Source organism: Aptenodytes forsteri, unplaced genomic scaffold (genome assembly GCF_000699145.1).
Source record: "Aptenodytes forsteri isolate BGI_AS27 unplaced genomic scaffold, ASM69914v1 Scaffold76, whole genome shotgun sequence".
NCBI lineage: Eukaryota > Metazoa > Chordata > Aves > Sphenisciformes > Spheniscidae > Aptenodytes > Aptenodytes forsteri.
This window is the reverse complement of record NW_008794444.1, coordinates 1,722,265-1,746,411: the sequence shown is the minus strand read 5'-3', so window position 1 is coordinate 1,746,411 and position 24,147 is coordinate 1,722,265. Positions and strand designations below refer to the sequence as shown.

At 38.0% G+C, this 24,147-nt stretch overlaps 1 protein-coding gene across 1 annotated transcript in view; it reads right to left on the bottom strand.

The window, feature by feature from the left end:
- WDHD1 (WD repeat and HMG-box DNA binding protein 1) overlaps positions 1–23,874 on the bottom strand; it is a 29,233-nt gene extending 5,359 nt beyond the window's left edge. Inside the window, 18 exon segments of the mRNA XM_009289838.2 lie at positions 1,715–1,947; positions 2,309–2,440; positions 3,859–3,973; positions 5,847–6,003; positions 6,684–6,821; positions 7,336–7,577; positions 8,961–9,145; positions 9,764–9,954; positions 10,143–10,338; positions 10,503–10,638; positions 11,662–11,768; positions 12,604–12,696; positions 14,303–14,398; positions 16,243–16,293; positions 16,838–16,949; positions 19,161–19,312; positions 22,095–22,206; positions 23,796–23,874. Coding sequence (XP_009288113.1) covers positions 1,715–1,947; positions 2,309–2,440; positions 3,859–3,973; positions 5,847–6,003; positions 6,684–6,821; positions 7,336–7,577; positions 8,961–9,145; positions 9,764–9,954; positions 10,143–10,338; positions 10,503–10,638; positions 11,662–11,768; positions 12,604–12,696; positions 14,303–14,398; positions 16,243–16,293; positions 16,838–16,949; positions 19,161–19,312; positions 22,095–22,206; positions 23,796–23,872 — 2,525 coding nt within the window. The 5' untranslated portion in view covers positions 23,873–23,874.
- Between the last annotated feature and the right edge of the window lie 273 nt (positions 23,875–24,147).

Here is a 24,147-nt window from a genome sequence, read left to right as displayed (position 1 = left end):
TTAACTAAATGGAAGGAATTCATCAGAAAGGAAGTGCTCACCACATTCAGAAGGAAAATTGGAACAACAGAAGGCTAACTTACTTACCTAATTTAGGAAATAAGAACAATAACATTTGGCATTTATTTGCATTATATCTCGGATTAAACTGTGATGATTACTAAAAATAAAATAAAGATTCATTATTCACTTCATTTCACCCTGAAACACCAAGTGCAGTCGCCTGAAGCGGTACTCATGTAGTTTTAAGACAGATCGCACACGGCTACGAAACTGCCTGGAATTCACACTCAGCTACACGTACATGCGCTGGCCTTCAAACAGCTCCGCACGCAAGAGCGAGCACCCGAACAGAAACAGCAACCTTTTGCCACCTTCAGAGTGCATCGCTATTGTTGCCAGAACACTTTGCTGCAAATAAATATGCAACCATAAAACACCTTCTGTAATCTCCATTTAAACACATACACCTCCAATATCAAAATCCAGCACCAGATTACTTTTCTGCTTACATGAATAAATACACAGGTGGTAACACGGATACATATTTTCAGTCCGAAGCTTAGGCAGCAATAACCTGATTATTCTCTAAATTCCCAGTATAGTAGTACGTACATTTCTTGCATTTCCCTCCTAATCTTTGCTGATTACTAAAATCTGTGTATACATAAACTGAAGGTTCCTTTACTTCAACCAGAATGTCAGTGATTAATCTGGCGCTAAGAACAATATAGTGTTTGTGATGAATTTTAACCCTCAGGGTGGCTGAAGTCACAGACATGGGATTTTTGCTTCCATTCATGACCCAGAAGAACAAGGTAGAGCATTTAGAAAGGAGTTTTAAATGTGCGGTTTCACACGGAAGAATAAGGGAAAGGCTACAGGGAAGTTCAGGGACTTATCTCTTCCTCTTGCTTAAATAAGTTCCAAACTTCACACACGAAATTGCTTCTGACAAAACGTTACGACATTTTTTCGGCACTATCAGGCTGGTGGTTAGCAATTATTTTCCTTACAGCTGTACCGTCCAGAGGCCAAGCAAGAACGCAGCTCTTCTGTATGGCCTCTATTTTTAAAAAAAAAACCCCACACACATCTTTTGCCTCATCGTGCTTTACAAAGCACATGCAGGTAGGAGAGGAAAGGTAGATAGCACAGAGGGGGGAAAAAGGCATAGCAAACTGGTAGTATTTCCACAGCTTCGAAGAGCTGGGGTTAATTAGGAGGCAGTAAGACTAAATAGGATACACTGAGATGGGATGCTGAAAGAGGGGAGGGCTGCAGCAAGATAGAAGGATTTTAGGATAGGTGTGGAATGAAGTGAGATAGAGAGACTGATACAAAGAGGAAAAATATAGGTTGCAGTCAAATAACCAAACCCCAAGCACAAGCTAGAGGAAGGGGAGGGCGGGGGAAAAAAACAATTCTAATCAGAGCAACTTGGTATTGAGTCTGCTTTGCCTCCGAAGCTGTTGTACACAGACATACAGTAAGCAAGGAGTGGAAATATTTCCCTTCGTGTTAGTATCCTGGTACTAATGAGTCCTCACAAGATATCAACAAGAACGTACCATTTTATATGTACAATTTATGAGCAGAGCAACACAAACTGTTACTTCGTAACAAATACATTGCAAAATATGGTCCGGAAAAGTGCATCAACTGGACCAAAATGTTAATAGATCAGTAAAAATGTTCCCAGGTCTTTAATCACAGAAATTTGTGTTACCCAGCACTCGGATGCTTTCGGAAATCCTCTTCCTCCTCTTCATCTTCCAGTGCTGTTGCCAACTCACTTGCTTTCTCTACAGCCATTTCACTAAGTCGCTGAGCTAAATTTAGTCTTCGAGAGCGAGAAGCATACTTGATAGCTAAATTCACAACGTTTTGTGTCATGAGGTCAGCAAGTTCCACACAACGAAATTCACGCTCCAGTTTACAAGAAAGCTGAAAGGAAAGAAGCCTTGAGAGTTACACACTTCACAGTTACACAGCTCTCAAGACTCTAGGACCAGAATATTATGGTCTTGGTGGAGTGAATGAATAAAGATAAACCACCATCAATCATGAGCTGCATAGCAAAGAAAAAGCTCTTTTTTTTTTTTCTTCTTCCTCCCACTCTTCATACCGATAAGCAATAAGAGTATTAACTGCAATCCACCTCTTATCGTAGTCTGTGAACTAGCTGGATTGCCAATCACTAGCCAGACTTCTAATAAGAGGAATCACATCCAAATTTACATCAAATGCCATCTACTCAAAATAAAGTCTCAGGGGTTCTTTCTATTCTTTATTTATTTGTACTTACGGCAAACAGCTTCATTAGAAGTTCCTGCTGTTCTTTCACTGATTGACTTTTAGCATTTTCATCAAGCGCATAGCCATTTTCTGCCAAGTAATCCACATGGTTGTGAAATACAACAGAACGCCAGTACTGTTCCTGAAAAAGGGAGAAAGATGCATGCTGAGGTCAGAGGGGAAGAAACAGCCCACAACTTAACGCCTAACAATTTACAACGTATTTTATCAACTTATTCGTAAGTGTTCCTTTCATCTTATAATGAGGGTGAGGGGCAGACAATTCTCTTTAAAAGCCAATGCCTGCTGAGGAAAAAGTAGACCACACTAACAACCATCTGTATACAAACTGATCCAAACAGTCACCATACATGTTAAATTCCATTCATATTACGGGCTTTCAGCAGGACGAGACCTACATGTTCACCAGTATGCTACCAGGACAGGCAATTCTAGAACAAGTTGATTATTTTATCTTCTAACTTCTGTCCCACAGCAAATTGGAAGGATTCCAGAATAACTCAGTGACTGTAGGAGTAATAACTCCCGTTGTTCAGGGAAATACTATTATGGCTATTAGACCAGGCTAGCTCTGTTACAAAATAATTATAAACTTAATTCAAAATGAGGATGTTTTCATCAAATGTATTGAAATAACGTTTCTTTACCTACACAGAAGTACACATTCCCTCAAGCTAAATTAACAGTTCCTGGCGTTTCCCTTCTATTATATTGGGGGCAGGGGCGGGGGGGATGTGGAAGACATACCCCATCAAATAAAGAACAAAAAGACTTGAACCGAATGAAGCAGAATTCATTAAAAATGACAAAGTATTTCTTATTGAAACTTTTTACCTACACTTCTATCAAAGAGAATAAATTTCTAATAGCATTAAACTGCCTCTAAGGTTGAGGTTAGAATTTCATGTTCAGTTCTATTTTGTGCACTACAGCTGAAGCCCACAAAACTGAAATATTCAAAAATATAAAAAATTGAAGAATAAATACAGATATTCTTCTCTAAGTTCTCCACAGGTACATCTTGCTTCAACCAGCCTCTACCTTAAGAAAATAAGTCAAGCCTGAAGGCCTATGTTTTCAGAGTGGTTATATGGATTGGAGCACTTCGCACATCTTTCAAAAAAACACGTTCCAGAAATTTTGTTACGCCTAAAATATTAAAAAACAGGCACCTTCAAGAGGGTCTTGATTTGGATCCCAAAATGTGGTGCTTCCTAGAACATTAATCACTACCCACTAAGAAATAAAAAAAGAGAGGGATAGAAAGACTTCGTTGGTCAGAAATAGATTATGTGTAAATATAACCTTGCATCAGCTCTAACAGCTTTATTTTGTATTCTTCTACAAACAGCTGTGAACCAAACCAAACCAGAAAAGCTGTACAAAACACCGAACCCAAACAACCTCCTTAGTCACATGTTTTACTCAGACTTCGTACTACCCTCTTTCATAGTAGAGATGATTAATAGGAATCTTGTATAAACCCTACTATGGGGACATCTGAGACTATCAGCTGTGGACTCAAACACCATTCCGTACCTCCATCTGTCCCTTTTCTGTTGTAACTTGACAGTAAGGAAGTTTAAAAGATAATATTGCTACAGCAGGCCGTGGGAGCGTAGGAGGGAATCGGGCTCCTTTACAAGGAATACACCTGTGCAAGGGAAACAAAAGCCACATACAATCCTCGTCACATACAGTCACCAGTTGTTCTACACCTAAATCATGTCTCCTAAGAAGCAAGGTACTTTAACAGGATCTGTTCTTTAAAAAGTAGTATTGCTTAAATATAGCAATATGTAAGATTGCATTATAAGGGTTATTTTTACATTGCAACCAATAGAAGATTTTAAAACCAGAAAAGCGCGTACTGCTTTTGTTCACACCAGAAACTCCAAACGTGGCACAGAGATCTGCCTCTGTTATCTCACACAACACACGATATAACAGCTATTACAAAGTGTAAATGCAATTTATTAAAATCAGAAACTACTGAACAACTGAAGGCCACTGGAACAAGAGCAAGCACGTCTACCGTTTATTTTGATGAGGAGTTTTGGACTTCATGAGGAGAGTGCTGTGTTCAGACACACACGGAGGGGAAAAAAGGACAAAGAGAAAAAAAAAAGAGAGGGGTGAAACAGATAAGCATATACTAAAAGCATAGGCTGACTGTTTCATTATATTTAAACTAGTACTTTCTGGTAACAATCACTTAAGCAAAACATTGATTGGGGAAGAGCTGTATTTCCAGCAGCACCAATGCAGCATTGATGAAAATGTCTGGTTTTATAAGCTACTGTTTCAGACACTCGAAAAAAAAGAACAGGAAGCATTAGTGCTCTGGCTATCTGTGTTAATTAAGGCATATGGTGTTTCTACAACAACCCTTCCCCCTTCTTATCTTTAATATGCTAGTGGCTTTGAATAAAATGTTCTTTGCAACTCAAAAAGTAGCACACTCTCTCTTGGAGTAGAAGATAAAAAACTCATGACGACAGACTCACAGTCGACCATCCCATCAATGTGATGTCCCCTGCACATTTTTGGTGAATTTTCTAGAGTACAACATGACTTAATAATTTGGAGGAAGAAACAGACAGTGAATTGACATTTACCAGTGATATCAAATTATTTCCCTTATTACAAAAAACCAGGCAATTACAAAGAATGTCACATAAATTTAAATTTTTTTGGTTGGTTTCCCACCAACCTCTACAATTGTGCATGACTAGCAAAGTAAAAGAGCCTAAATTTCAGTAAAATATGTGAGCTGATGGATTCTGCCTTGGTAGGAAAAGGACACAGATTACTGAATAAAGAGGACTGCAAACAAAGCTTAGCAACTAATTGTCCAGGACGCATGTTACAACGAAGAGAAACAGTTATTTAGACATCACGAGTATCACATTTTATAAAGTAAAGGCTAACTCTCAGCTAAATATTTCAGCAATTTTACATACAAAATTGCTCTTTGTGGCCACAGTTTAAACATAATAACAGACAGTTCCGATTTATCTATGCCTAATGATGTAGATTAGTTACAGGATTGGATTCTTCTCAAAGGGACAAAAGGGGAAAACATAGCTAAGCAAAAAAAAAAACAAACCAGCCCCACAAGCACCAAAACCAAACCAAAACAACAAAAAAACCCAAAACGCATCAACAGCAGCAGCAGGTTCGTAACAGCAACAGTAACTTTTTAGCAGGTTCTCTAGCAAAATGCAGTCTTATGAATGCGTCTGCATCAGAGATGTGTGACTTCATAATAAAGTGCACACGCCCGTTAGCCAAGGCAAAAAGCCACAGTTAGTCAGTTACAAATTATAAAACTCTAATGAGTCTTTTTAAAACCAATTTTAGCAATGAAACATCCGTGCAGAATTACATTCATGAAGTAGATCATTTACTGTGCATATTTACTAGCCACCTGTTTTAGTAAAAGTTGTTTCCAGTTTCCCTTAGTAAGAAGTGCTCTGTAATTGAAAACCAAGACAAAGAAAGCACTTCCTTGTGAAATATCTGACCTGAGCTGCTGGGGATTTTCATGGATGCCAACTATCCAGTAATGATCAGATTTTCCTTTGCAATGCTCTCTCGTGTTACACACTGGAATCCAAGTATTCCCAAGTCCTCGGTTCAACATCCGCACAATTCCCTCAGAATCCACGTAACAAGGGGTACCTGTTTGTTACAAATGGAAACCATTATTCTGACAGGCAACTAATTACAACACGAGTAAGTTTGAACTGCTGGATACTGCTGGGAAAGGATGGTTTACGTATCTCAAATACGACATCCTCTCACCCAAACGGTACAACCTAGCTGAGAAAAACTAGTTTCCTTAGAAAGATGCGCCACCTTCTGACAGTCAACACTACTGCTAGTTAACTGACTCAAGTTCAAATTTAAAACATTGTACGAAGAAATCAAAGTCCTACTACTTGGGTAGATTCCCCAAAGAAAATTAGCTATTTCACAATTACTTTTTCTGGTTACCATAAAAACTTCTCCCAAGCTACCAACTTTTTGGGGGAGGCTTTTGCCGAGATAGTTGAACATGCCTATTTATGGTGTACTAATGCAGTTTATTTCTTTTTGCTGAGCAGGGCAATCAGTCGGGAAAACAAGTTCTGATAACATTCAAGTGTATTCTATTCATAGCAGAAACATATGAAAGATTTCTGATAAATATATTGAAAAAATAGAAAAGTAGAATTTTGTTTAGCATTGAGGAGATTGAAAAAAAAGTGTAAGTCCCAAGATCACCATTACTAAAAGGGCATCAATCAGCCAAACTCTCCTCCAAAATTCCCCCAATACTGTCAAGATTTCTCAACGTCACTCATGCAGATATTTCATACCTTCTGCGGAGAATCCAACCCATATCAAATAGGATTTCTTTGTAAGAGAAAGAGGGTCTCCATGCAAAATTTGTTTCTTCTTTTTTCCAAGCTCCATCAGCTGTATTCCAAGGCATTGGTCCCCATCAAACCCAGTACCTAGGAAGAAGTTGTTCAATGACTATGTTAGGAAACAAAATAATTGTCTTGTCTCTTGGCTAAATTTAAGTTTTGAATCAAAAACTAATTCTAATGCAGGGTTATCCATGAATACCACTGTCAGATGAGCGACTATTTGTCATTTTGGACATACAAAGCATGTACAACAACTACTTCCTTAATTTCCTACAGTAATTCATTCTGGCGTATCTGAAACCCAAGTTTAATCTATTCGTGTCACTGTTATAAAATTCTCCCCTTCCCCACACGTTAATCTAAGCATCCCAATACAAAACGTAGGCTTTGCTGTCAGATGTCAGAGATCTGTGGGCTGTGACAGTAAAAGCATCACCAAGAAAAGAAGAAGGATAAGCATCATCAAGAAGAAAAGAAGAAGGAGGATAAGTAAAATACTTCTGGTGATTACATACAAATTAACCAATGTTTGAAGCCAGTAACATGAGGATTGAAAACATAACCCCAGTTCAAAAAAAGGCAGAAGGGAGAAAACTACCTCTGTGATAAATTATAAACAGCTGCTCTCCGTGTCCTGCCATAGACACCACTGGACCTGGGAGACTGAAGATCTCTTTTTGAACTCCTCCAACTGTAAACACACGAACTAGTAAGGCACTAGTGGCACAAGCAGCCCAGCCTTGACCTAGACAGATAGCCTCAACGTCTTCATCCTTCGGCATATCTACTGTCCACTCCTTGTTTGCATCCCATGAGCTAAAATGAATGCAGTGGAGCTTGCTAAAGCAGAGACAAGGAACAATAGTCAAATATCTCAACATGAAGAAAAAGACAGTATCTTAAAATATATTTATATATTACATTTTTATCAGAGACCTGGAATCTGTGATGGTCATAGAAAGGATCTACAAATTACAAATGGTCATTTGCAAAGGTGTTACTCTTATTATTCAAGAATCATAGAATCATAGAATCATAGAATCATTGAGGTTGGAAAAGACCTCCAAGATCATCGAGTCCAACCGTCAACCCAACACCACCATGCCCACTAAACCGTGTCCCTCAGCGCCTCATCTACACGTCTTTTAAATACCTCCAGGGATGGGGACTCCACCACTTCCCTGGGCAGCCTGTTCCAATGTTTCACCACTCTTTCAGTAAAGAAATTTTTCCTTAGAAAAAAACAGAAGAAAGAACCGAAGAGCCAGCTCGACCTCCAGCAGTGTAGATTTAGAGCCTCTAAAGACTGAAGCAGAGACAGCTTAGAGGTCTGAGGGGAGATTTTTTAGATGGAAACAGGTAAGTGTCCGGCTTAATTAACATTAAGAAGAACTGAAGGTGCTCGGTATCCCTGAATATCAGCCCTTGTTACAAGTCTGTCATATTATGCTATCTTTCAAAGGGAAAAAAAATTAGGAACTTCAGTTCTGCCATCTTAATAATTGAAAACTACCCACGACCAATTCACAGACACCGTGGCTTTTGACAGATTACCCACTTCCATTGAGAAAAAAAAATAGAAATTCTCAGAGTCAGACAACCAATACATACAAATCCTACTTTTAAAGGTAAAGGGTGCTTTTCAACTTATCACAATGCTGTATGTGTGGAAAATAAGAAAGTTCTTTCTTCAAGATATTTCCACAGAAACCAGCAATAAAATATTGTTGCTATTGTTCTTAAATGCAAGAACAGAGTCTAGCTGGCCCAGCTGCTTAAATCTTTCCATGGTTTTCATAAACTTGTGTTCTTCACGCTTAGAATTCTTTGGGTATCTCCAAACATGTCGTCTTAGCAACAGTGTGAAAAGAAATAGCATGGCCCTTACGATTTACCTTTGATCTGAGCAGACTGAAAAACTGCTCTTCATGTTTACAGTTTCCTTTGAGCGAGCAATGCATTAAGTTTCCAGTATATATATATTTGAAAAAGGGATTAAAAAAAAAATCCTCAGGAAGCAAAATACATCTTTCAATATTCTTGAAGTCTTCAAATGGGTGGATGTGAAAATCCTCCTCGAAAGTGGTCTCATAAATAAAAAGCACGATCAAAAGCCAAAAATCTCAAAAAAGTGATAGAAGCTGAAATTAAAAGCCGAAGTATTTGAAACAAGATAAGTGTAATTCCATACGATGGGTTTTGCAGAGCAAGGCCATGACTTACCTTGCGAGTTCCTCTGTACTCTCACAGGCTAGTAAAATAGCTTCAGTAGAGAGGTCAGCCATCGTGTGATTCAGAGAGTTTGGCAGGTGTGTTGCATGATGTACGGAGGTATCGTGAAATTCTATATCTATAGCATTGTCTTGCTCATCATTGTAACAGCGAATGATACCAACAGAATTCCATACCTATTAAAAAGACACCCCCCCAAAAAAAAACCCCAAACAATAAATCAAGCATACTGCCCTCAAACAGCCTGCTATAAAACTTTCTCATCTGAAACAACAGTAGGTGGGAGGCTGGAGGAAGACTGAAGACTTGTGTAGTCAGGACTTGTAGTTTCTAAAACAGCTGAATTAGGCAGAAACTGGTTTCATCCTCACTGCTTAGCCATCTTTCTCCTTACAAAATTAAGCGTGAAGAACTTGCAGACAGAAAGAAATAGTGGATGACTTGTACGTACAAGTCTTAACAGCACAAAAATATCCACAAGTTCTGCCTAAAAAAGAATTTTAAAAATGATTTGCTAGAATTCAAGAGCACAGGTACCAACTGTATAGAGCTTGCTTTTGTCTTAAAGCCAAGTATTTATTTCTACATCAAAAGCAATTGAAATGTAAAGCATAACATTATGCAGTCTTTGCATTAAGGGACAGCTACTTTCCACTATTCAGCTTCACACTGTGAAGTATTAAAAAAAAAAAAAATTCTTGGAAAAGATTAGATTAAGACACAGCAAGAACTGGACAATATGCAATATTAACAAAGCAACGAGATCTACATAACCACACAGCAGCGAGATTTACCATGAAGCGATGCATGAGATGTGCAGGAGTGGAGCCAGACTGGAATGGCTTTTGCTTGGGGGTTGGCATTGGCCCATCATAGAAAGGCTGTTGTGTAGATGGTGGTGGTAAAGCTGGAAAGCCACCAGTCTGATCATCATCGTCATCCTCCTTTTCAAGAAGACTGGAATTAGCTTTTATCATCCCAATATCTAGAAGTTTTAAAAAAAAAAAAAAATTACATCTGCACATATTATTATGACAGAATACAGGTAAAAAATTTAAAACAGTCAAGATTTCTCTGGAAAAATAAGGCAGAATATATATCCGAGTAGAGGATGCAAAGAGATCGTCCCAATAACAGTGCTAAAGAACTCTGGAAAATCAGTTCATTCTGTACCTAGTGAATTATCATCATCATCCATTATTGCCTTTCTCAGATGGCCTGAAGTTGGCATAAGGTCATCAGCATCAGCATCATCTTCATTAGCTCCAGCCTTTGGGGAAGACTGTGGTTCAATCATATCTCCACTTAAATAGTCATCATCATCTCCATCAAAGAGATCATTGTAGTCTTTTGTCACTGTACTGGCAACCTAAAACCAGATTAATAATCATCATAAAACTTCTTTTGGACATGGAATTCAAGAAATGAATTAAACACACAAGAGGAAACTTTCAACACACAAAACGGAACGTTCAATATAATTTGGTAACCTAAATAATCACGTTAATTTAAGAAATAATTGGTACTCATCACCTTGTCATTTGGTTTCTTTTCATCACCGATATTTTCCAACAACCCCAGATTTCCTTCAGTATCTGTATAAGCGATTTGCCTATGTTTGGGATGCCATGCCAGTCCACAAATTGAGTAATTTTTCTCATGCTTCATCCTAAAAAGAATATAAAAATAATGGATTTTTAGTAAGCTTCTCAGGGCAGAAGCCTCCCCAAGAGTTATTGTAAAAAGTGGTAATATTTACTAGTATTAGGAAGTGACGTTACACATAATAAAATAATTAATAGGCCACCTTCAGAATAAACAGCTACTATAAAAAACTCGCAGGCCTTCCTTTTCTATGGAGAAAACCATTTAAACTTTAAAAAAAAAAAATCAAACAGAATCATATTCTTAAAACAACAGCTTCCTGATACATGTAGAAAAGACAAAGTAATTCCCCAGCAGTCACACATTCCAGAACCATCCAGTTATAAAAAGAACATTCAGTTGTTTCTCTTGTACCAAACTGATGAGTTAATCCTCTCTCTTTTCCACCCTTTATTCTCACAAAAAATCCTCCCATTAATTATTTACATAATCTGTCTTTAATTCTTAACATAGGCATTACAGTAACAATCATGTTTCTTACCCAAAATATTCAGACAGATAAATCATCCCTTCTCTTCTTCTCTACCTCACTTAATCATACTTTTTTTTTTTTTTTTGAAAGAGAGATGCTTTAACTAACCAAGATAAAGTGCATTTTGCCAGTTTGTCCTTTTTTTGCCTACAGGTGAGGCAAAACTGATGTATCTGTATTTCCCTTTCCCTTTAGAAAATACATCTCACTGCCAATGACCTTGGGGTTTGCGACGTGAGGATAATTTCCCATCAAAACTATCCTTTAATCAAAAATAATGAAAGATATTTGCACACAGAAAACTAGACTATGGAATTTGAACAAAATCCACATTCATGTCCCTTCCCTATTCTATTTCTAAGAATGTAATGTTTCCAGATCCTTCTAGCAGAACGTTAGCAGAAAACTTACAGATTTGCCCCGTAAATCTTATTAAGGCTTTTCAAGAGGCAGAGTTCTACATTTGCACAAATAAGTCCTACAGAAAAGATAACAAAATTCTATTTCAAGAAAACACATGTACTTAGGGATTTATGGAACAACAACACTGAATACCTCTCTACGCACTCCTGGGTTTCCACATTCCACACCACTATACTCCCATCCACACTTCCAGCTGCCAGATACTGCCCGCAAGGAGACCAGGCCACAACATTCAAGAGCTAAGGAAAAAATAAAAAATAGGAAAAAAAAAAAATTATTACCAATGCACACACAGCATTCATATTCTGGAGCTTAAAACAGACAGATATTCTGGAATTTAAAAAAAAAATAATGATGATCTTTAGTAAATCACATCCAGTCTCCTGTACTAGAGCTGGCTTTAGGTAGTCCCCTGCAAGAACCATTCTTTCAAGATTAGCACACTTCCCCCCCCGAGAATACCCATCTTCTGTCATTAAACACTGTCATGAGGTCGAACAAAACCTGATTCTAGACACGTAGACAGAAGCGCAGTATATTTTGCAAACTCAGCACTAAACATAACTATTTATTTCGAACTTAATACGGTTTCATAAATTAAAACCCAAGACGGTGTGTTCTCTATCTTAATAACACTAGGAAAATGGTCCTCTTCAACCCAAAGATTTCCAAGTATATAATGAGGTCAAAAGAAAGAAGATGGCACAGTTAGGGCTACTACGTAGCTAAATTTCAGCTTCATAAAATGTCAAGTGAACAACTGATATGTCCGCTCTGTACAGAAATAACACTCTTGACATTTTCCCTAAAACACTATGTATTTAGAGCAATTTGTGAAAACAGATGTTCTTCAGCTGCAGTTGGTGACTCACCGGTAGACCTTGAAAATCTAGTGGGTTACTATAAATGAAAGAGGGCAACCAGAGCCACATAAAGACAGGTTTGACACTCATCTAGTGTCTCTTGCCTTGTTTTCCAACACAAAGTAACAGGATCACTGTCCACTGTCCAGAAGATAATTTCTAGCAGAATAACATTTAAATTATTTAGCAAGCACCTGGTTTATGTACCTACTGTGATGAATAATGTATCCGATAGATCACATTGACTATCCCAGGTTTCTCTTCTGTATAGTTTAACAACTTTATCTACAGGAATTGCCAGCAACTGTTCAAAGGAAACAAGAATCAGACAATGTAGAACAAGTTACCTTTCAAACAGAACATTCAAATAGCATAGCTCCTTCATCCAGAAGTATTACAGTTGTGACTGCCTCGGTATTTAATGGTTCTCTAGTATCCTAGCAATGCCAACTGAGAAAGTAAAGAAAGATGAAGTAACTTGAATTACAAGGTTCTTTAATGCTTTCCACATGCAACATAGCAAAGCATGCCTGTTTTTGTTTTAATCTTCATTTCTTTCTGGCAGAAAACTGAAGGTAATGACAGCTGCACCATAAGGTTAGAAGTTCTTATTTATGAAACAGCTAACACACACATATAAATAGTTTTCAATGCTCTGAGCATAAGGCTTACGTTCTCCTTTTCCCTCCCTCCCCAAACCTCTTTTGATCGGGTTACAATTTCTCAACAAATCTTATTTGAATAGCTGATTCCTGAAATAGCTCATTTCATCTTTCACAAAACTACATAAATGTTATTGTTTATTTTTTTAGGATTTGGGGTTTTTATAGACTTCTAACAATTTGCTTTGTAAGAGAAGCAAGACAACTACTTACATTTTTTTTGTGTGTGTGTGTGTGTGTGAGAGAGAGAAGAATTAGCCTAAAAATTAAAAGTATTTGTTTTTATGCAATATGGATATTGAAACAATTTGTACTGCAGGTAACATTCTCTCTTCCACAGAAAAGTTATACATAATGCTATCATAGCAGCCAGGTATTTTGAAGAGTGGACACGCGTGGACAGACACAACGTCAGGGAAACAAGATTATTCAGGTAAGAATTGTGAGAAAACACTGGAAAATACTCTTTAGATGCAGTATACTGGCATGTCAATAAAGGATGAATAGGTTCTGCCACACTATTATCCCAGGCAAGAACAGAAGCCATAAAACAATTTTTCCAAACGGCCAACTTTCACTCAATTCCCTGTCCTTTACTTCAAGTATGGCAGGGCATGCCTCATTTCATATAGGTTCGCATTTATCTGCTCCTTCCTCCTCCCCCCTTTGCGTTATCAGATGCTGCAGAGATGTTCTAGGTTACGTGCTAGAGACACCTATATAGCTATACTAACTCCCCAGCCCGTTTTGGTAAGTGATCCATACACGGTACTACTGCAGCAGTACATACACAACGCACTAGACCTGTAGTATGTATCGGCACCACCTTTAGTCACAACAGAATCAACTTCGTTCTTCAGGTGAGAAGAAAGGGAACAACTTACTAAGGAAATATTTACAGAGCAAGATTACCGACAGGGCAAAATTTACTTGAAGTAGAGAAAGACTGAACTCTTTTGATGCCCTGTTGCAAGCAATTTGATTGTTTCCCTCGTGTACAATGTTCCTTCCTATTCAGCGCGGCATGACTGTTTAACATTGTGTTGGGCTGACAGCTGGACTACTGCCAAACGCAGTCTGGAGCTTCAACAAGTAACCATTTCCAGGCTTTTCCTAAAAGTGCACTTCACCCCAAATATTTTCCTTAGTCCCCGGAGCTGCAATTTGGGCTTGCCCAGATTGAATTCTACTGTTGGACTCTCAAAGACAAAAGAAGGATTAAGATGTGGCTAAAACAATGTCGCTTACCTTCCCACTGCCAGGTTGCCAGCTAAGCCTGCATATTGATTTAGCGTTTATCACATCATTACATTTCTGCAGCAGCGGCCAGCTTGTCGTGCATGTCTGAAAACAAAATACCAAAAACATGAGTTTTCTTGCTCTGTGAAAAATCTACTGTATAGTACAAATTCTTAAAGGAAAAGCGTGGAAAAAAAAAAAAACTAAAAGGAAAAAAGATATACCATTTTTGGAACTGAAATAATCTCTTTCATCCAAATAAAATGGTACATACTGCCTTAAAAGAAACCAAACTGAAAAAATACCTTGCCAATATAGATCTGAAACTATTTTAATGACAATACAACTACTTGTAACAAATAAGATTACAGAACAAGTGTTTTTAATCAAGTACAGAACAAATGAGCTCACATATTTTTAGGTTATAGAGAAATCTGGCCAAAATGCATTTGTCAAACCCAGATCAACTGCAGCAAGGTGACACACATCAGCCTGAATCTCGCCACAGCAGTATGAAGAACGAATGGCTATATTCTCAAACTACAGCACAGATACATACATCATACTGCCACAATCCTAGGAGACTCTTAGTGTAATTGCCCCAAAAGGCACCTGCTGTCAGTCTGGATCACGAGATTTCACGTTAGAAGCACGCTTTTGTTTTAAAAAAGCAGCAATCCACAAGTGTGGGGGTACATTTTCAACTCTACTTACAGGAATAATTCCACATGGATTCTTATTCCAGTCAATGGCATTTAGCAAAAATAATCCCACATAGATACGCAGAATTGCCTTATTAAAACGTTCACTTGAAACCTCTTTTCAAGTTCCTTAGAGTTCCAAGAGCAGAAACTAAATTTGATTCTCTCACTAAATCTAATTTCATACAGGCCCTGAACTATTTCAGCCAAATACTGTATTTCTAATAAATTATGTTCTTCAAACTGTGATTTGCATCCTTCTTCTGAGAAATTGTTGTGAAGTTTGTAATAAACAAACAAAAAAAAGTGGAATAGCAAGCCCCTTGTCCATAGCCTTAAACTCATTCAAATCTAAAAGGTTGAAATGCACCAAGCTGAACCTCGAATCCTTAGAAGACGAAGTATGTGTGCCACAGGCAGAGAGCAGAAGAAACTGAAGCAACACTGTGTCCAAAGTCCCCTATCAAAGAAAAATGTTATCATCATGGGCATCACCTCAGTGATCCTGGCATGTGAAATCCATCTCTCTTCCCAATCTCAGGTCAAAGTAATCGCGTTCCTATGATCAAGACTAACCAACCAGACCACTTATAAAAGAAGATACTGTGCAGCATCTCGGAGCATTATTCCACCTTCACCAGTCAGTCTACAATCCTGAAAATTATTCATTATTTCATAGGAAGCTTGGTAAAAATAAGTAAAGAACAAAATACACCTAGATAGTTGTTTATTAGAATAAAAATCCTTCCTTAACCCTGAAAGCAATGAGCTGAAATTGCGAAACAAGGAATCCTTCGTCAATTGCTGTCTTTACACAGAAGCGTTATTTCTGAACATGCTGAGGACAAAACACAATGTTGGCCAATGAAGAAAGATGAACAGAAGAAATCAGGGCTTCCACAGACAGGAAGAACAATCCTCAGCTACCCAGGCAACATTTCATAATCAGGCTTTGGAATTTCTCCCAGAAGTAGATAAAAGCATTCTGTAAAGCATAGTTAGACTTCTTCCCCAAAAAAACGAATTCACCATCCATTTTTTCAGGTGCTCCAGTGCATAGCTACCCTTTTACTTGCACAAGAACTTCAGATATAAAGATTTTGTAAATACTAGCAGCAGCTACTGATGACATATCATAAGACAAGAAGCATTTATTCCAGTAGGGTTATTCCAGTCCAGCTCTTCTCGCTGTCTGTGAAATCCTGGATTTCTTATGAAACACTTAACTTTGAAAGGCAGGCCTTTTACCTGATCTGCGATTTTCCATACTCTGACAGAACCATCACAGCTTGCCGATGCCTACGGAAGAGATTTTTGTAAACAAATTAATAACTAAAGACATAGAGAAATTAATGCTACAAAATTGAAAAAAATCCCTATAACCAATGCTACAGACATACAATATATAGGCAGTTTTAGAAAGAAAGCATCCCTGTTTAAACCATTTTAAGACTTAAAACTTTCTAGTACTGTCATCTTGATAATTGTACGTGACTCCAAGTTACTGTAATTACAAACCCTCATACTTCAAGTGAGCTGCTTATTCGCAAAAGAGGCTCAAAATTAATATTAAATTTCTTTAGTGAGCCATCTTTTCCCCTCTAAAAGCAGATTAGCATTAGATTCCAGAAGAACACAGACAGTAATTGAGTAGTAAAGCAAAGACTGAGTTCTCCTGGGAGGCAACAAGTTGTCACACATTCCATCATCAGTAAGGTCAGCTGAAATGAAGTAGTCTCATGTGCCCCATCGCTGTTTTTTTTTTTTTTTAAAGTATGTATTTATTTTCTTTCCCAGGGAAAAGGAGATTCAAAGTAGAAAGCAAACAAGAAAGTGTTTTTACCAGGTAAACATCCCTGGGGTCAAAAGACAGGCTTAAAACAGGAGCATCGTGTCCTCGCAATGTTTTCTGCTTGCTGCTATCAGTCACCTCCACAACTTTGACCATAAAGTCACTGCAGATCACAACGGCACAGACATAAAAGTATTACATTGGCATCAACGATGAAAAACTATGTGTTTATGGCAATAAAAACTGGGCAGTAAGTATCTTTTGGGGAAGTTATGGCTCTCAACACTGTATAATCTAAGGGAAAAAGAGAATCTTGAGGCTTACTACAATAGGAGCAAAGCCAGATTATCAGAAAATAATTTTTGTTCATGTCAAAGTTCATCAAATATGGGTGCTCTTTGAAGAGGATATTATGTACACACAGACCATATACCTGTTTAATATAATATTCTAGATGACCTAATGAAAACCTCTGCTTAGATACCAGAGAGCTGACTTAACAAGAACTCTCTGTTGAATGGGACCGATATTCATTACTACGATTATTTGGCCATGTGGTTTTTAAAAAAAGATAGAGCAAGTAATTTATTTTGTGATGTTTTTAACAGGATTTTTAAGACCATTTAGTGTCTCAGAAACAGTAATGGATTTTTTACAACTTTATTCCCTCCTTCAAAATTACAGACATCACTGCAGTTTAACTCAAAATATCAATGCTAACTTCTAAGCCAAAGAGCTCCTGTGACAATCTTTCAGTACCACTCCCTCTCACACTTCATTGCAACACCCTCAGAGAGAAATTTAATTTTAGGACCTAATTCTATAGGGTTAACCATTACTTTAACTATATTCAGAAACACAACCTCAGTTTTGTCAACTATCTGATGCTAACCAAACAGTCATAAAAGGAAGTCTATAAGCTGTATTGCGAGACAACTAAAAGTATGTTAGCCCTCTTAAACAATGCAAGACAACTTGAAGAAAAAAAACAGGCAATAGGATATTTTTTGTTTATTTGAGAAGCCACACAACTGTTTTTCAAATAGTTCATGTGAACTTTGGCAGCCAGCTGGATGTTAAACTTTTATAAAACAGAAGTTTACAGACTTCATGTAAAAAAATGGAGAAATCTGTGACAACCAAAAGCAATTCTTCTTAGCTGCATTCCTTCACTTCATGGCTGCCACCTTCTCCTTCAGTACGTTACAGAAGACCTCACTGAGGGGTGGCCTCACAGTCTTACGAGCTCTTTTTCCTAACGTGAGGGCCCTGGTCAGGCTGCAGAAGTACTGGGTTTTTGTAAAAGTTTTAGAAACAGAAAAGAGTTTTGCCGTCTGCCTAATCTCTCTAATCAAAGTCAGATCCTGGGGCAGAGCTGTTCCCTCAGAAACAAGCACTGGCAAAGGGCCCAAACTCATGATCCCTGTCAGATTTAGAGATTAGAGTGGTTACTGCCCCCAGCTGTCCAGCCTCCCAGTTTTGGTGGAGCTGGTGTGTCTGCTCCGCAGCTGCCAGAGTTCACAGTCCAGCATATTCATCCAAATTGCTTTCTAGTTCAATTCACACTTAGAGGAGCTAGGGAGCAGATGCAACGCTCTGCCGTCTCTACTGTGGGGATGGAGGGCAAATTCCAGCAGAGAAGCAAGCAGACAGCCTGGGTTAGCTACAGCTGCCCGGAGTTTTCACCAAATCCAATTAAGAATCACCTGAGCCTTAAATAAATGGGGGAAAAAAAAAAAAATTGCCTGCTTGCTATTTTGCCATCTGTGTTAATGGAATAGAGTATATTACGTAAAAGCAAACACGCTGCCCTATGAAATTAACTAACTATGCATTTAATTCCCCTCAGTCGAGTCTTGCAACTGTCATCTGTTATCATTTGGCAGAATGGTGATGATACTTATGCCAGAGAATGACTCAAAGCTCTCGCACAAATCAGAACCCATCTAACTTCCGCGTATGTATATACATCTGCGGCACCATGATCCTGAACAGTCAGGACATTATCTTTAGCGCACAGTAACAAAATCCTCGATGCTGCAATGAGATCCATATGGGCGAACACTTATGCTTATGCATTATAGGACTGAAAGCTGAAAACACTCAAGCCTCCTAAAGAAAAGGAATTATTTCACAACACCAGATTTCCATTTAAAATTATTTGGTGGATCAAGTATCTCTCAGAGCGTTGTTTCCTAAAGTCCTTTTCATTCCTTTCTTCCCCTCCACCCCCAGAAGGCATTTTGCAATACTTTAAAACCCTCAGAAGTATGTGGATTAATGACCTCATTGGTAAAAAAGAAAAAATCAGCATGCAAGGAAGTTGCCAGATTTTCAACGATGGCAATGCTTTTCCTTATCATGCACAGATTACCTAGATCCAGCAGCAATTTTGGTACCATCGCTATTAAAGATGACATGGTTTGCATTCATGGTGAAACGGGTAAGGATGCCATCTGGAGCTCCTTCAGGAAATGTATGTATCTGAACAGTATTGTTCGATACTGCTGTGATCAATCTTCCATTCTAAAAACAAAATCCATCATAAAATTTGTTAGTTAACACACATTTATGTCCACGGAGCCAAAAAAATTGCTCTGATGTGCCTAATATTTGGGCAGATTAACTTTAGTAGTCCCCAAAGAGGTCTGACAGTAGGAGTAGTAGGGGAAATATTCTTTTAACTTGTATTTCTTCTCCCAAAAATGCAGACAAGCACAGTAACTTTAATACTTTATCACTTTAACCAAACTATTCAAAACTAGAAAAATTATTCTCTTACTTTCGGTCCTGTAGAAACACACTGCTAGATTTAATACTGAAACTCAAGTTGCTTCAGCAGACTTAAAATCCATTATGCTAACCACATGGCAATTTACTGCATCAAGACCTTCCCAACTTGTATCTTTACTAAAATAACGAATACTCACAAGTCACTAACGAATTTCAAAGAGAACTAGCCAATCTTCTTCTGGTGGATGGAAAACTCACTCCTTTTACATAAGCAAGAAAGCTCTTAGAACAGCAAGGCTCCTGCATCCTATTTAGATGAATATGCTGCAGTATCAGGAGAGGGCACCCTCGGATCGAACTTCTCAGTTAAATGCCACCGGGGAAAGATGAGAAGTTCATGAACTATAGCTTAGTTCTTTTCAGAAAACAGAAGGCAGACGTTTACTAAAAATGAATCCAGATTAAAAGAAGTGCAAAAGAAAAGAAATAATTATCCTATACTTGGAAAAGTAATATCTCTTCTTCAAGTGACAATACTATCCCTCAGTTGTACGTAGCAGTAAGTTTTTGAAATATATAGAGAAATGCCTTATTTTCTCGTTTTTTTTTTTTTTTTTTTTAAGGTGCCTGACGTTATAGTAAAAATCCTGAAGATAAACAAAGCAGCAGCCAGTACTAAATAACCTAACTAAATAAGAGATGAGATTTATTACCTAGATTACATTGACATCTCAGATCAGTTCCTCATGATGTTTTCGTTAATGAAGAATAATTTTTTAAATAAGATCTCCTGAAGTTAAGTCTCACAAAGCGTTCTTAGTCTGTTTAAAAATACAAAATCCCTCAGAACTAAAAGCACTTTACAATAAACTTAAGACCACAGGATTTTTCCTACTGGTATCAAAAATTAAAACCAGGATTTTCCCTCCTCTATTCATTAACACTTTTAGCAATTTCTGGCTCGGCCACTGATTTGCTAAGAGAACTCATTCAAGTCACCCCACTCGGTTTGTGAAAAGATAAGTAACGCGATGAAAATCGACAGCAAAATACCCTAAAAATCAATGATGAAAATAGATTATACAGGTATTGAGGAATAGATACATGACGTGTGTTAAAAACGATGTAAGAGGTTTCACTTAAGGCAGTAGTTCTGAATAAGTTTCAAATGATTATTTTTAAAATATAATACACATATGTTAATTCTCATTTATTTCCTCTTTCATACTCCTCTCCAAAATCACAAATAGTTTAAAAACAATTTAAAAAATTTCCTTTATCACTGCAAAGTTAACTACACGATATCTGAAGAACTGATATAGACTTCTGGAATTCCTCTCTTCTACAATTGTCACAAAGACAACATTTTGGACCTTCCGTTACTAATGTAATAGAACAATAATTGCACATAAAGGAAATACTGTGAGAATTCTCAAGCTAAATACATGAACATGCATAGTAAAAAGAATTATTTTCTATTATACAAATTCATATAGGTAACTTATTTGCCTTGTTTTTTACAAATAACGACTCCTGAAAGATCTACTAAAAGGAACTGCCTTAACATTAAAACAAACAGGGCAGGTTATGCTTCAAATGCCAGCCAGTCGGACTACAGAACTGCCTCTAGTCAGCATTCTCACAAATTCTTACAACTTATGCAAGCAAGAATCCTGTTCTCTTCTGACTTTGAGTATGGTGGGTCAGAGGCATCTTTGGGCTAAACGACAATTTTGAGAGCAAAATATCAACCAATTATAAAAAAGTATTACCAAAGCATTACCAGACACTGACTTTGTGAAAGTAGTTTTTGACTAATACAGCTTAAAATTCCCTGGACCTTAAAACAGGCCCACATAAAACAACCTCTTGGCTCTTTTTCCTAACGCTTGATGATCACATCTTACGCTGGGAAACTTTTTGCAACTCGCATTGCGAGAAAACACTGAAACAGCCTAAAAAGTTCACTGCACAATTAGCTTAATCTGCTGGGTTTGTTTCTCAGAAAGGAGATCAAAGTCAGAAATGAGTATAACTGAATGTGAAGGAAGAGGAGGAAAAAAAAAAATTACAGAAGTTTAGTATAAGGAATAATTCCTCTGCAATCCTGTATGGGGTAAAATGAATTGTCAGAAGTAGTCTCGATTTACATAAAATACTTCATTTAGTTGAAATAGTCAAAAAGTCTATAGGCACATTCAATCGATTAAATTTCTGTGTATTTCAGAAAATTATGTTTTTCACTCAGACATAAAGGTAGAATATGTTCATATGCTCAAATTTAAACCCCTGCCGCTCATTAAACAGCATTCAATTTATTTTGTCCATACATTAATCTGAAGACAAAGATCTACATATTTAACATACATCAGACAGAGGTCTACATATTTAACATACATCAGACTGAAATGCGTTATATACAGCATTATTCTTGCCTTTTCCTGTATATTATCCCAGCGTATGCTTAACGTCACCCACACAAGCAGCATCCCCGAGCTTGAAAATCCAGCATCTGTACAGCCATGTATCAACACCAGCATGACAAAACTTAGAGGAGTTCTGTTAACGACGATACCTTTAGAGCGCATGAATAGGCCTTTTCTCCCACATTAATGGACTTCAGATCGTCATCATCCAGGTTTTCCCAAATCCTAACATCTCCATCACTGCCACAAGTTACAATGCAGCTGCGGAAAGACACAGGCCTTGTTAACATTCAGGAATGGAAAGGACAGCCACCGTGACTCTCAATCCCAAAATGAAAATGTTACTAAAGTGTTAGGGCTTTTTTAAAACTGCAACACAAAACCTACTATGCGATACAGCGAACACCTACATTTATTATGTCTAAGTAACTTATTAAATCTGGGGGAGAAAAGTCACGTCTGGTAGCATAACGCAGTACCTTGAGTCTCTGATAACTACCTAGGCCTGGCACTCATCTGAACTGACCCTTAGATATTACCGGTCAACCCATTTTTCTCCAGGACCTCGAGCGAATTTTTCAAAGGACTTAATTAGCACTCATTTCGCCAAGAACTGGGCATTTAATTGCTTCTTAAGACTTTGAAAACTTACCTTACAGCTGATTTCAAAGTTGAGGGCAAAACTAAGAGCGTTAATGCGTACTTGACTGAAGTTTAACAAGCTTAACATGTTCCAGGCCTACAGAGCCCTTAAAAAATAGTTAACACGGAATTCAAGTTGGCTGGAGTTAACTTTCACAATTTTAATGCAGTAAACAATTACCTGAAGTCACAGAGCAAATATACAGAAGTTTGCCCGGGATTTTTAATTAAAGACATCATGAATCTATAATCAAGCCTTGCGTTCTTTTTTCCTAAAGCTGTTTGCAGTCCCAAAAAATTCCAATGAAACAGCAAAATGTTACAAAGCCAGTGGTGAAGCCGTGGCATTGCTCCTCTTAGTTCTGTAAGGTCTGTACTTTGACAGCAACACAACACTGTTGATATTGAATATATATCAATATATTGATATATATTCAATATATATTGCTGGGGAGTCCAGCAGTAGTGGACCTGTGGTATTTGGCAGATGCCTGCATCCTTTTTTAAACATTTGCATTGTAATGGCAAACAAGGCTTTTTGTGGTTTTGAGGGACTGTTATTAGACTAACTCTTAAGAGTAGTCTTTGTACCAAGGTTAATGGACTAAAGAAAGGAATAAGAGAATATGGACTTAAACCATACTCAATAGATAAGACTTACTCCTTGAGTTCATTTTGAGAGGGCTTGTTTTCTGGTTTACCATTTATTTTTAACCAATAAAAAGGTAATGGCAAATATTTAGTTTATTTTTATACGTTCAAGAACTAGCGCAAGAATAACCAGAAAAGATAGCAAGCCCAATATTGGATTTCTTCAACTGTATTTTTAATTTCTTAGTGCATATGTGAACATATTTACTCCCACACTACATTGATTTCTGCTAGATTCTATGAAGTCACTCTTATAAAAAGTGCATATAGAGTTTTTATATATATACGTACATACTATCTATAGATACATATATATATGCTTACATTTAAGTTATAAATCAATCACTTCAAAACTCAGGGCATCACAATACGTCATAAAGCCAGTTCTCAACACAGGCAAAACCCAAAGGATTTGCCCGACCAAGCCAGGCCATAAATCCATCCCAGCATCTCACGCTTTTCTGTAAAAAAACCTCCTGATAAACCAGCAGCCAGGAACAAGACCATCCCTCCCCCGGGTTACGCTTCACCGGGGTCCCTCGGACTTCGGCGGTTACCTCCCAGTGTCATCGAAGCAGACGTCCGTGTGGCCTTCGGTGTGGCCGTACCGCATCGGCTTTTGCGTGGAAGGCATCTTCGCTCTCACCTGTTTATTTACGGAGGACAAAAGGGGGAGAAATAAAATAAATTTTAAAAAGAAAAAGCTTCGGGAAGAGCCTCAGACGGCAGGGCAAGGTCAGAGCTGCTGGGACACCCACCCACCCACGGGGGCTGGGGACACGGGGCTCAGCCCCCAGCCCTGCCCCGCTCGGCCTAAGCGGCTTACGGCCCGGCAGATGTTGGACACGGCGCCCGCACCTCCTCGCCTCGGAAGGGACCGGCCGTGGGAGCGAACCAAGGAAGAAGAGG